The sequence below is a fragment of the Haliotis rufescens genome, unplaced genomic scaffold, assembly GCF_023055435.1.
Source record: "Haliotis rufescens isolate VD_foot unplaced genomic scaffold, xgHalRufe1.0.p SCAF_6, whole genome shotgun sequence".
Lineage (NCBI taxonomy): Eukaryota > Metazoa > Mollusca > Gastropoda > Lepetellida > Haliotidae > Haliotis > Haliotis rufescens.
The window spans coordinates 51,377,640-51,391,532 of NW_025964334.1; the positions used below are offsets into that span (position 1 = coordinate 51,377,640).

At 38.1% G+C, this 13,893-nt stretch overlaps 1 protein-coding gene across 2 annotated transcripts; it reads left to right on the forward strand.

Moving 5' to 3' along the window:
• Nucleotides 1–10,990, forward strand: LOC125374793. 2 transcript variants are annotated; one of them, XM_048386415.1, is made up of 3 exons: nucleotides 1–77; nucleotides 6,236–6,636; nucleotides 9,133–10,990. In XM_048386415.1, exons 1-3 carry the CDS (start codon nucleotides 37–39, stop codon nucleotides 9,687–9,689), a joined length of 999 nt encoding a protein of 332 aa, XP_048242372.1. In that variant the 5' UTR covers nucleotides 1–36; the 3' UTR covers nucleotides 9,690–10,990. The 2 variants fall into 2 exon arrangements, with proteins under 2 accessions (XP_048242372.1, XP_048242371.1); XM_048386414.1 differs by lacking the exon at nucleotides 1–77 and having other exon boundaries at nucleotides 5,866–6,636.
• Nucleotides 10,991–13,893: the final 2,903 nt, after the last annotated feature.

Genomic DNA, 13,893 nt, shown 5'->3' on the forward strand with positions numbered 1-13,893 from the left:
TGTTTTCATTGGCATGGCGAAGATTCATTCTCGTCGATGCACGAGGGACACATGGATTTTACCGACTTTAACTATATGTAAGTAATTGGACACATTTAAAAAGACTTTAGTGTGTCATTGCTCTGTTAGTATGTTACTCCTTACCATATATGGCATTGATCTTTGTCAACTGGTTCATTTTAATTGATAAACACTTGCGTTCGATCCCGGAAGAGAAGCTGTCACTGTCGTTCGGCGCTATTTTACGTCACTGACATTGTACTTGCTTATACTTTAGCGGTTTCGGTAGGAACACGGAACACCAAAGGAAGCATTTATGTTTTATACAGTAGAACACGGGTATAACGAACACGGATATAGCGAACAAACGGATACAACGAACTGTTAAAAAATCCCCGATTTATCTCATATGTAATTTCATATACAATTTACGTATATAACGAACTCTACAGCGAACTAACGGATACAGCGAACTGATATCTGATCACCAACAAGCCGATCTACCACTAATTAGTGACGTGTATAGCGAACTAAGAAATCTCACTCAGTGTCAAGTGTCTCTGACAATTGGCTGTACGCAATCAGTGGCGAATAAACACAATGGTGGCGAATCAATACAATCAGCGGTGACGGATCAACCTTGGTAAATTTGCATTGTGTTAATCTTACCTGTACATGTAATCTTGTCTGTAAAACATACATTAAACATATATATTTTACTTGTACTTCACTTTGTTTATGTTTATGTTTCATATGGAAAACTTTTTTCCATCCAAACCTGAGGGGGCACGGGTGGCCCAGTCGTCTAAGGCGCCGCGATTCGCTGTGCAGAGTTGCGTCCCTTGGGCACGCCAGAAACCTATGATTGTGGGTTCGAATCCCAGTTTGCCCCGATTATGTTTCTAGGTTTGTCAGCACAATACCCGTGCTCGTGGGCTACACCGAAGTGGTAAACGTCTGAGACCTACATCACTTTGGGCTTTCCTCCCACATTAAGCTGACACCCCGTGATATGACTGGAATAATGTTAAAAGCGGCGTTAGAACTCAACTCACTCACCATCCAAACCTGCAGTGTGCAAATATAGTCTAGATCTACACAACAGAGACAAAACTATACTTATTTATTATGACAAAATATATAAAGGGGAAATTTAAGATAAAATCACTCAATTGTAGGGGCATAAATAATACTTTTAAAAGGAAGCAAGTACTTGGTTTTTTTTTAAAAATATAAAAACACAGATTTACTGTCTACAAGATGTACATTTCACAGTTGATCAAGAACAAATAATTAAACAACAATGGGGTAATAAAGAATGTAATATTTGTCCTTTTAAAAGCAATGCAAGGGGTACAGCTATTTTATTTAATAACAATTTTGAATTCAAGGTTATGCATTCAATTAAAGATAAAGATGGAGGTAACTTTGTGGCATTAGATGTTAGTATTGATGACAAAATATATGCCATGATTAACTTATATGGACCAAATTCTGACAAACCAGAATTTATTAAAAAATAAAGGAACTAACAGTAGAAGTAACAGGAAAAAGAACCATTACATGGAATTGGAATTTCATAATTGATCAAGATAAAGACACTTGTAATTATAAACATATTAACCACCCCAAAGCAAGAAAAGAACTTTTGGAGACAATTGATAGTTTAGATCTTAGAGGCCAATGGAGAGAGTTATATCCATGAAGATACACCTATTTTTCAGTCTCACACAATATGCCACATTCAGTTAAAGACACCCATATAATACCTAGTATAAATTCTGACCATTCTTTTATATCTCTTACTGTTTCACTTTCACATATACAAAGGGGAAAAGGCTTTTGGAAATTTTATGACTCACTTTTTAAAGATTTTGAAACACTTTGTTGCAATGGTTAAAAAAAACCAATTAATGATACTCTAGATCAATATGAAGACAAGACAACAAAAAATGAAAGAGTATTTACAATTGATGACCAACTACTTTGGGAAATGATACTTTTAAATATTAGGGGAAGCTCTATATTATTGTCATCAACATGTAAAAAACAACATACCGGTAGCTTTGGAATCCAGCTTAGAACAAGATAAAAATCGGCTTGAAAATAAGTTCGAACAAAATGCAGAGAGAGATGGGAGAATTAATGGAACAATTAAATGCAGCTAAACTAGAATTGGAAAATTTGCATAGAATAAGAACTGAAGGCTCTTTTATGAGATCAAAGGCCACGTGGATAGAACAAGGTGAAAAACCCTCAAAATATTTTCTGCAACTAGAATATAGAAACTTTTTAAACAAATCCATATCATTATTTGAAAAGGGAGATGGATAAATAAACAACATGAATTAATTCAAAACGTTAGAGACTATTGTATAAAACTGAAGATTGCACACAGATTGATTTAGAAAACCTATTTTCTGATACCCATGTGCCATGACCAGATGATGATATAGCTTTTTCTCTTGAGGGAGAATTGACTTATGATGAGGTACTTAAGCATTGAAAAAAATGAAAAATAATAAAAGCACTGGTCCAGATGGGTTTTCAGCAGAATTTATAAAATTCTTTTGGGGGGATCTTCACAGATATTTAATAAATGCTCCAAATTATGAATATAGAAATTAAATGGATCTCTATCAGTATCCTGAAAACAAGGATTGATAACATGTATTCTAAAAAGAAATAAACCAAAGTTATTTATAAAGAATTGGCTTCCCATCTCCCTCTTTAACACATCTTAGTTGCAGCATCAATTGCAAACAGAATAAAACATGTTTTGCCTTTCATTATTCATGAGGATCAAAAAGGTTTTGTTGGTGGTAGATATATAGGTGAGATTGCAAGAATGATTTATTATGTGATTGAATATACTGAATCTTACCAAATACCAGGTTTATTGTTATTAATTGATTTTGAAAAACCATTTGACTTTGTGGAATGAAAATTTATGCATAATGTACAAACTTTTTTTTTTAAATTTTGGACCAAGTATTCAACATTGGGTAAAAGTCTTTTTGAAAATATTGAATCAAGTGTTTTGGTAAATGGAGATGCTCATCCTTTTTTTAAGGTTTCAAGGGGTTGTCACCAGGGGGATCCTTTTCACAATATATCTTTATTCTTTGTGCCGAAATCTTATATAATGATAAGAAATAATAACAAAATTAAAGGTATACAGATGGGTAATATCAAATCTCTGATTGCACAATTTGCAGATGATACTACACTAAGTTTAGATAGATCTGAAGAGCCACTATTCCACAATGAGTACGTTAAAAGTTTTTGCCCGGTTTTCAGGATTGAAAGTAAATGCTGAAAAAAACCAAGTTGATATGGATAGGGTAAAAAAAGGATCAAGATATGAGTTATGTGAAGACTGGAATGTTTGGTCACAATTTCAAGTTATTAGGCATAGATTTTGATGTTGATTTTGAAAATGCGGTTAATTTAAACGATACAAACAAGTTTGATAACATAGAGAAGGAAATGAAAATGTGGGAAAAGAGAACCCTGACACCTATCGGTAGAAATGTTCTGAAATCATTGTTGTTACCCAAACTCAATCACCTGTTTTGCAGTATACCAAGCCCACCCAGAAATTGTAATAGAAAAGTTTCAGTCAAAATGATTCCACTTCATCTGGAGATCTAAACCTGACAAAGTTAAAAGGAAAATTATGTCACTACATCCTAAATATGGGGGCGTCAGTGTCCCAGTGGTGGAACTGGTTATCGCTGCACAAACATTAAGCTGGATTAAGAGACTGGTTCAAGGTAATTCGCCATGGACAGCTTTCTTTTTTGAAAATGTTGCTGGTGCAAATGTAATTTATCTGACTGATGCTGCCTATATTAACAAAAAGATTATTCCAGACATCAACAATAACTTTTGGTCAGTATACTTGAATTGTTGTGATAATGTTAAACAATCTGGTGAGGATATGATGAGCAAATCTGTCTGGTATAATAATGAAATCAAAATTGATGGTAAGTCTATTAATTTTCCATAATGGCATCAAAAGGGTATAGCATATAGAAATGACTTCATTCACGACACAGGGAAATTATATGATTTTGATGAATATGTACAAAAATACAGTTTGAAGACAGACATTTTGACCTGTCAAGGAGTAAAACTAGCAATAGTCTGGTATTTACAGAATACCAATATAAAACAGTGTGCTAAAGTTTGCCAAAGGCCTATACTGCCATATAATGTATAACAAATTAACAAAAGAGAAGCAAGGTATTTTATGAAGCCCCATTAAACCCTAAATTGATAAAACATAAGTGTTACAGTAAATGGGAAGATTTTCTTGATAAACAGTATACAGATACAGACTAGCTTTAACCTTATGGCAAAAAGATGTACATAAAGTTCTGAATTAAGGTTGTTTCAGTTTTAAGTTATACATAATATTTTAAGTACTTACTGTTATTTATCTTAAATTGGATATGTTGAATCACCAGTTTGTTAATTATGTAATGAACCATCTGAAACAATTGCTCATGTATTATGTAATTGTCACAATGCTGCTGATATATGGATGAAATTTTCAGATTGGCTTGGAAACTGTACAGATGGCAGAGTTTATTTTAGTAAAGAACACATACTGTTTGGATTTAAGCAGAAGAATAACTATTCACTTAATGCAGTAATTATGGTAAAAAAATCTATGCTGTACACATGTAATAGAAAAAAAGTAAAACAAATCCTTTTTACTAATTAAAAAAATAATACTTTGATAATATGGAATTACAAAATGTATTGCATATTCAAATTGTATGCAAGTTTCCATGCCTTCTGGTCTACTCTACATACAGAGCTCCAGATAACTTTTTTGACCCATGAAGATTCCGGGGTAGAATAGGTCTTCAGCAACCCATGCTTGCTGTAAAAGGCGACTATGCTTGTCGTAAAAGGCGACCAATATTTTTTCACTTATCTTTTCATCACTCTATTGTTTTTTTCCCAAAATGAGTAAGCATTTTAAGATTTAGAAAAATGAAATAATGATTTAGATCCTAAATATTGGCTTGACTCGGAAAGTAAATCAGCTCGTAATTGTGTTTTGGAAATTAGCTCCGATGTACGCATGCTGAAAAAACTTCATTGTGTATTTACGTGTGCTGTTTTCAAAAATTGCATTTTCCATTTAATGCATGCGTTTCTGTACGCAACCCACTCCTCCATGTTTGCTGAGACGTCTAACATTACTGTGTTTCTTTATTACATTCGACGGGGCGGTTTGGTAGCCTAGTGGTTGAAGCGTTCGCTTGTCACGCCGAAGACCCGGGTTCGATTCCCGACATGGGTACAATGTGTGAAGCCCATTTCTGGCGTTCCCCGCAGTGATATTGCTGGAATATTGCTAAAAGCGGCGTAAAACCATACTCACTCACTCACTCACTCAAAGCTGACCCGTCATGATATAACAGTCTGCACACCGTTGAAAGCGACTTTAAACTTAACTCACCCACTCATAACTAAAGCAGTTTGAAAGTGACTTTCAACTCAATTCACCTACTCTCTCCAACGCAGCATGTTCTATTTGTGAAATCTAGGTTTGTTTGTTTGTTTGTTTGTTTGTTGTTTAACGCAGCTCTCAGCAATATTCCATGCTATATGACTGCGGTCTGTAAGTAATCGAGTCTGGTCCAGACAATCCAGTGATTGACATTGTGAGCATCGATCCACGCAATTGGGATACGATGACATGCATTAACCAAGTCAGCCAGCCTGATCCCCCGATCCCGATAGTCGCCTCTTGAAATCTAGGTGTATGTTTTGATGAATGGTTTATTTTCGCCATTAAACCCAAGGTGTTATTTATACATAATATTTGTTCATGAAACATAATTTATTTTTATTTTTTTTTATACTTCAGAGTGGCATTTACTTAGAAAGAAATGGAATTTGTTTCTACCTACAATTTGTCAGCGCGGAGATGTGTAAAAATCTTGAAGTGGATCCCATTGTTATTTGGGATCTTTACAGTACCATATATCATGACTCAGAGAGAATACCAAATAAAACAAACAGTGGATCCAGGAACAGTTGAAAAGAAACAGGTCTGCAATATGCATAACGGCGCCCGTTTCGGGACTACAGGAGTTATTGCCCCTGTGAAATGCCCCGATGTGGGAGAATGCATGATGCGGGGAAGATGGCGGACTCGACCCATAACGTCCTTGGAAAGACAAAAAGTAGATGATTATATATTTTGTTACAGAAGGGAACATGGTGTGGCAGAGACGCTACAGAGGAGCGATGGGAAGTGTTTCAGCGTGTCGTCTGATAGCGGGAATGGACAGTTTCGCGCACTGTGTGACCCGGATGGACCGACGCCATGTTGCTGTGATAATATTTGTGTCAACAAAACCTTTAAAGACTGCAAGTGCCCGGGCTGTCAAGATCTTCGGAATCTGATTCATGCCGAGTACTCAACCTGGCAGCCTGAAGATTCCCGATGTATGGTGAAGAACTTCACGGCCAAGGAAGCATGTGACCTTCTACAGGGTGCGACAGTTGCTTTTGTCGGAGACTCTCTGATGCGCCATTTCTACACTGTTCTACTCACTGTGCTCACAAACAATGGCCACGATGGAGCTATTGACAGCAACGCTCCGAAAGGTATAGTTGTTAAGTGTACAAATGAATAATGAAGTAGGATATTTGTAGTTGAAAACCACGGAAATCCATACATGTATGTCATGATTGATTTTTGGCAAGTATTTCGTTTTGGTGAGTGAGTTTCAACGCGTCTTATATAATAATATTACTAGAATACAACGGAATCGTGCATCAACAATGAGCGTTACAAAATTTAATTTTAATTTTAATTTGAAGTGAGTGGGTGAGTTGAGTTTAATGCCGCATTGAACAGTATTTAAATTACAGCACATGTCAGCCTGATGTAGGGGACCGCACTTTTGCTATTGTTGATATTACTCTGGCAATAACCCTGTACAAACCCGGATTATTATCCCCCGCCACGAAGTGGAAGGGGCATATAGGAATGGCTGCCGCCCGTCCGTCCGTCTGGCCGTCCGTCCGGCCGTCCTTCCGTCCGTCCTTCCGTCACATTTCGTTTCCGGAGCAGATCTTGAAAACCGTACGATATTTCTTCACCAAACTTGGCACATAGATAGATCTAGTGGTGAACTGGTGCCTTTAGATAGTTTGGGATTTTAAAAAAAGTTATTTTTCGAGTTTCCATGGCAACGACTTTGTTTTAGACTGAAAATGGCGGTAGTCCTCGTTTCCGGAGCAGATCTTGAAAACCGTACCATTTTTCTTCACCATATTTTGCACATAGATGGGTCTAGTGGTGAACTGGTGGCTTTTGATAGTTTGGGATTTAAAAAAAAATTATTTTTCGAGTTTCCATGGCAACGACTTTGATTTAGACTGAAAATGGCGGTAGTCCTCGTTTCCGGAACAGATCTTGAAAACCGTACCATATTTCTTCACCATACTTGGCACATAGTAAGTCTAGTGGTGAACTGGTGCCTTTTGATAGTTTGGGATTTAAATTTTTTTTATTTTTCGAGTTTTCGTGGCAACGACTTTGATTTAGACTGAAAATGGCGGTAGTCCTCGTTTCCGGAAACGATCTTGAAAAACGTACCATATTTCTTCACCAAACTTGGCACATAGATAGATCTAGTGGTGAACTGGTGCATTTTGATAGTTTGGGATTTTTAAAAAAGTTACTTTTCAAGTTTCCATGGCAACAACTTTGATTTAGACTGAAAATGGCGGTAGTCCTCGTTTCCGGAAACGATCTTGAAAAACGTACCATATTTCTTCACCAAACTTGGCACATAGATAGATCTAGTGGTGAACTGGTGCCTTTTGATAGTTTGGGATTTTTAAAAAGTTACTTTTCAAGTTTCCATGGCAACAACTTTGATTTAGACTGAAAATGGTGGTAGTCCTCGTTTCAGGAGCAGATATTTAAAACTGTACCATTTTTCTTCATCATATTTTGCACATTGGTAGGTCGAGTGGTGAACTGGTGCTTTTTTTTATAGTTTTGGATTTTTTTAAAAGTTATTTTTTCGAGTTTCCATGGCAACGACTTTGATTTAGACTGAAAATGGCGGTAGTCCTCATTTCCGGAGCAGATCTTGAAAAACGTACAATATTTCTTTACAAAAAGGCCCAATGAACATAGTTCACAGGAGCTAATGCATTGCACACACTCGACATGTCATATTGGCGGGGGATGTGAGTATTTCATGCTTGTTATAGATAACCTATATTCTGTTGCTGGTCGTTAGAGGCGACTAAATGTCACATGATTCAGTGTGTGACAGTGTGGGACGTTGATGATAAGGTCACCCAATGGATTCTCAAGCCCAGAGACTGCCTCTGTGGTCTTGTGGTAGAGCGTCAACCCGGAGACCGGAAGTTCCGGGGTTCGATCCCCGGTGGCGTCAAACCAAAAAACGTTAAAAGATGAGTTCGAATCTCGGATGGGACTTTACTGAGAAACTGTTATCCCAGATATAACATTTGTTACATTTGACCACTTTCTTAATGGCATTGTGTGTTCTTAGCTTTCGGCCATGGGAGCCGTGCCAATTTACACTTGTCAGAGGGGTACACAAAATACGTGATCTAGACCAGTTGTCGGACTTTCATTTTTGTGGAAGCCTCGCTGGCTGAGTGGGTTAGATCGCTGACTTTGTGTGCTGGCGATTAGGTACCTTTCTCTGGCATTGTGGGTTCGAATCCCGGATGGGACTCAACCCTAAATGGACAAGAATCTGTACTTAACTGAGAAAGCGTTATCCCGAATATAACATGTGTTTTATGGTACTTGTTACCCTTTCACCTCATCACCTTACCTCTAGCCCAGACGTGATGATTTACAGCCGGTTGTCATAGAGTTGAGATACTGTGGACAATAACAATCAAATCGACAAAACCTCCAATAGCTGCCCCAGGATCCACTAATCACGGGTTCGAATCCCAGATTCTCCACAAGTATTCTTGGTTTGTCAGCACTATATCTGTGTCAATGGATCTAATCTCTGATCTGAGTGTCTTTGAGATCGAGTGTTAACCCAGTCATTTTCTTATTGCAATCTAATTACCCCTTTTAATCATTTTTTGCTACAGATATCCAGAATCGATGTGCGGGATGGAAGATACTCACCGAGAAGGTTTGCCTTCCATGGATTAAACGGAATGTAACTGTTTGTAACAATTCTGTCAGGTTTCAGTTTTTTGAATATTTTAGATCATCCTTCTCCCAAACATTCCTTGACTTAGGCACAAGCCTTTACGATGAAAACAAATCCTTATTAGTGGCAGGTATTGGTTTACATGATGACTACAAATTTACAAAAGTGTTCCATAAATTCTTATGGCCATTCCTACAAAACCAAATAGACAATGGTAGTGTGTGGCCAAAGGTCGTTTGGTCTGCAGCCGATTCAAGTTCTTTGATTGTCAGCAAAGTCGACATCGAAGAAGAACTGCACAAGACAAGGATGTTTAACCTGTTGATGAGAGACAGGATGGAACGATATGGCGTGACTGTGTTCGATACTTTTAACATGACGAAAGGAGTAGCAACTCCTGATGGCACTCATTATGGGTTTGGACTAAATTTGATGAAGGCACAAATGTTTCTTAACCTTGTACTAGAAATGAGAGACAGACTGGAGTGGTGAAATGTATTGTTCACGATCACAAGTAGGTTTCGCTGCAAAGGCGGGATTGATACTGTTAACGTATTTAACGACACATTAAGCAGTATTCCAGCCAACGACTCTCCATTGACTCTGGATAAAACAAACCAATGACTGAAAACATGAACAACAGTCCATCGGGGAATAATAGCGCACAGTCAACCAGCCAGATAACCCGATCCAACTCAGTCGGTTCTATCGACAATCAGTGTCTATTTCTAATGAGACTCCCAATGAGGGATGGCGGCCATGAATATATGATTGGTGATCCCGCTCCGTTAACTAGACAGTTTCCATCTGAACTGTCAAACACCGAATAACAGGTGGTTACATTTAGGCTACAGGCTGTGTACGAATTGTGCCTCCTGTGACCTCAGCGATGACTGGATTCCCGATAGAATGGGATGGTAATGAGTGGGTATGGTTTTACGCCGCTTTTAACAATATTCTAGCACTATCACGGCGGGGGACGCCAGAAATGGGCTTCACACATTTAACCCATGTCAGGAATCAAGCCCGGGTCTTTGGCATGACGAGTGAACGCTTTAATCACTGGGCTACCCGACCGCCTCTGGATGGTAATGAGAATACATACTTTCTTGCGCCAGTAGCTCAGGTCACATGCTCTCCATGATGTTAACGTTGAAATATGAGTACACAGTGTTGCAGTTATAGTGATGATACTATTGCAAGCGCCTTTAGTGAATCTCGCTGTGGATCATTGGTTCCAAATCACAGATTCGATGTTTCTTGTTCTGTCGGCACCACAATGGTTTTCGTCAGTTCTCCAAAGAAGTTGGTTGGTTGATTGGTTTGTCGTTTTACACCGCACTCAGCAATATTTCAGCTATATGACGGGGTCTGTAAATAATCGAGTCTTGACCAGACAAACCAGTGATTGATATCATGAGCATCGATCCACGCAATTGGGATTGATGACATGCATCAACCAAGTAAGCCAGCCTGACCACCCGATACCGTTAGTCGCCTCGTTTTCCCATGTTTAGAAACACACGTTGGCTAAGCGCCTCTGACTTTTGTGTTCCCCTGCTATCCAGGAGAGATTGTCCGCAAGCCGTGTATGTAAACATTTTCGAGATCTTGTATCTTTACCTCCAATGATTCGTTAGGCCGTTTTCAGGGTCGGTTTGTTACTGGGTGGTCCTACGAAACTCAGATTTCGTTACTCAGTTATTACGGGGCGCGCAGATTGGGCTTATTTGAACCCTTTAAGTGTCATGTATTGGTACAATTACCAGTTAATAATAAACCTGTGAACCTATTACCACGTTTTCATTATTACTTTATTCCTGTTTTAATGACACCCCTGATCATTGGAGCTCAGCTCCATGACAGTTAGCTCACACTGGATTTTTCAAACATTGTTAGTGCTTTGGGAAAAAGCGTGGTATGAAACAACAATGGTGCTCTCCATCCAGAGCCCCGGAATGAAGCGTTCTCGCCCTGAGCCCTGCTTACACTTTAACAACAATATGCATCTAACATATCCATGATATATCATGTGACGAACACGGAGCCCGAAAGATGCATGAAGCTTGAATCAATAGCTTCCCGAATTTTAGGCGAATGATAAGTGCCTCAGTTTGATTCAATGTGTGCCTGAAATGAAGAGCAAAATACGTTTGTTTGTTTGTTTGTTTGTTGTTTTACGCCGCACTCAGCAATATTCCAGCTATATGACGGCGGTCTGTAACTAATCGAGCCTGGACCAGACAATCCAGTGATTGACATCATGAGCATCGATCCATGATCCCGTTGGTCTCCTCTTACAAGCATAGTCGCTTTTTACGGCAAGCATGGGTGGCTGAAGACCACGGATCTTCACGGGTCAAGTAAAATCCGAGAACAGTAGGAAAGTCATTCTTCCTTAGAACGAATAACAGATGGGGTAATATCGTTTTCTGGCACATAAAAAGCTGCAGTAACAATCGAAACCTGATATAGGTTCTGGCAATTTGACAGAAATGTCGCATTGAAAGAATAAAAAACAAGTTGAAATTCATAAAGAAAAACAAAGAAATGGGCGAGAAATGGGGATTCATACATTTTACCCATGTGGAATATATTATATGTGTGTGTCTGTATGTACATGTATGTATGTATCATATTATTTATTAAAAGTTTCAGATGTGTTCACAAATAAGGGGCCAGGAATGTAGGATTCGGTTCTATGGCCAATTTGGGAAGGCTACCGGTAAAGGGACTACATGGTCGATCACTGTTTTGGAGGAATCAGCTAAAATAAAGTGTATTTGAAAAAATGCATGATTTGTGAGTGAAAAAATACTTAATTGTTACGTATGGACTTTAATAATGATGAAATCTGTCCATCAAAGCCTTAAAAATTGAAATTGTTTACAGGTTTCATGAAGGTACCACATAGTCGGACGCACTTTTATGGGTAAGCGCAGAGACGCTGCAGAACACGCAGAGAAAGCAATTGTTTTGCTTCATCGGGCACCTTCCATCATTCCACACAGCGTAACAGCGATCGCAATCTGTTTCTTACTGCCCCACATAAGCTCTGAGGCTCATGGGGCTTAACATTTGAACATGAATAATAAATGTTGACGGCAATGCGACTAGAAAACAGTATTTTTGTGTTTGTATGTTAAGAAAGGGAATGTATGACAGCTCAATTACTGCCCAAAATAATGACAATTATGTTTTTTTAAATAATAAACGTTCTTCTAAATATCAAGCGCATTATTACGACCAACCGGTCCCTTTAAACTAAAAGATGTCTTTGTCTCCGGCATCCTTGTCCATATAAACCCAGTTTTTTCGTGTAAAAAGCTCTTTTTCTGTCAATGATACATGTTCGTAATGCAAATATTTTTGTTTTCATAAATATTTCAAAGTTATCTATGTATCTCTCAAATGATAAAGTCATGTATCATTGAAAAGAAACATTAAATAAGTATCTGCTTGTATGAGAAATGTTTAAGTTTAGCGATTACAATATTGATGGTGAGAGTTCGGGTGCACAGGAACTCGTTATTGGTCAGTAAATAAAAATGTATACCCCCTACATGTAAGTAGAGACTTACATGTAGGGGGTATATATTTTTATATTCTGACCAATAACGACTTACATGTAGGGGGTATACATTTTTATTTACTGACCAATAACGAGTTCCTGTGTTCGGGTGGTGTGACGGTTGATAATGGGAGTTCAGGTTCTTGACGTCAGCTTGATAATAAAATGATAAAACATGATAATATGTTTGTCCTTCTAATTGCATTCTACTATTAAATGCATCAATTTTACTGACAACTGAATTTTGTAATTAACAAAATTCAAGTATTTCAGTCCATGGTAAGTCTGCGAGTATAATGGTTTATTATTTATCAATACAAACCTGACGGCCTTAGGCATGAGTGAGTGAGTGAGTACGGTTTTACGCCGCTTTTAGCAATATTCCAGCAATATCACGGCGGGGGACACCAGAAATGGGCATCACACATTGTACCCATGTCGGAAATCGATCCCGGGTCTTCGGCGTGACGAGCGAACGCTTTAACCACTAGGCTACCCCACCGCCCCTCTCAGGTATAAAGGGACCACTTCTACCATTACGCATGCGCGCGTTGTTTGAGCAATGTTATCCTTTTTTCGATTGAGCAAGGTTATACCTCTGCTAATAACAAGATATATGCAGATGAGCACACCGTAACTCATAATTATTGTTTTCTGGTAAAAAGAAAACACACAATGTCCGCACACGTTTTCTCAATTATATATTTCTCAAATTCTAATCATACCATTCTTTGAAAAGGCACTACACCGTCAGTTTTAAAGCTATTCAGTTCATTTTTATTTATTTTGGAGTGATGACATTGTAGATTATGAATCTCAACTCAATACCGACCACGTGCTCCCTTTCCGGCAGCCTTCCCCAATTAGTAATCATTTTACATGGGCTTCAAGAAGGTGTTTTTGTGTATGGTCTGGTCCGGTGTGAGCAGACATTATACAAGAATAGTGCAAAGACATTCTATATTACTCTATGTGGAGATAAATTGGGCCCAAATTTTGTAACTATGCAGTATTGATGCAAACAAATGCTATATAACGTTTCATGAAATGTGAATGGCAAAACTCTGTAAGGTAATCTCTGTTGAAGTTGACTTGGTGAAGTTCGGAAGCAATTTTGATGTTAAA

Bases quoted from the DNA above. Each gene is read 5' to 3' on its own strand.
- LOC125374793 (XM_048386414.1), top strand. From the start codon at position 5,913: ATGGAATTTGTTTCTACCTACAATTTGTCAGCGCGGAGATGTGTAAAA. The intron at 6,637-9,132 runs GTATAGTTGTTA...TTTTTGCTACAG, and splicing joins TGACAGCAACGCTCCGAAAG to ATATCCAGAATCGATGTGCG.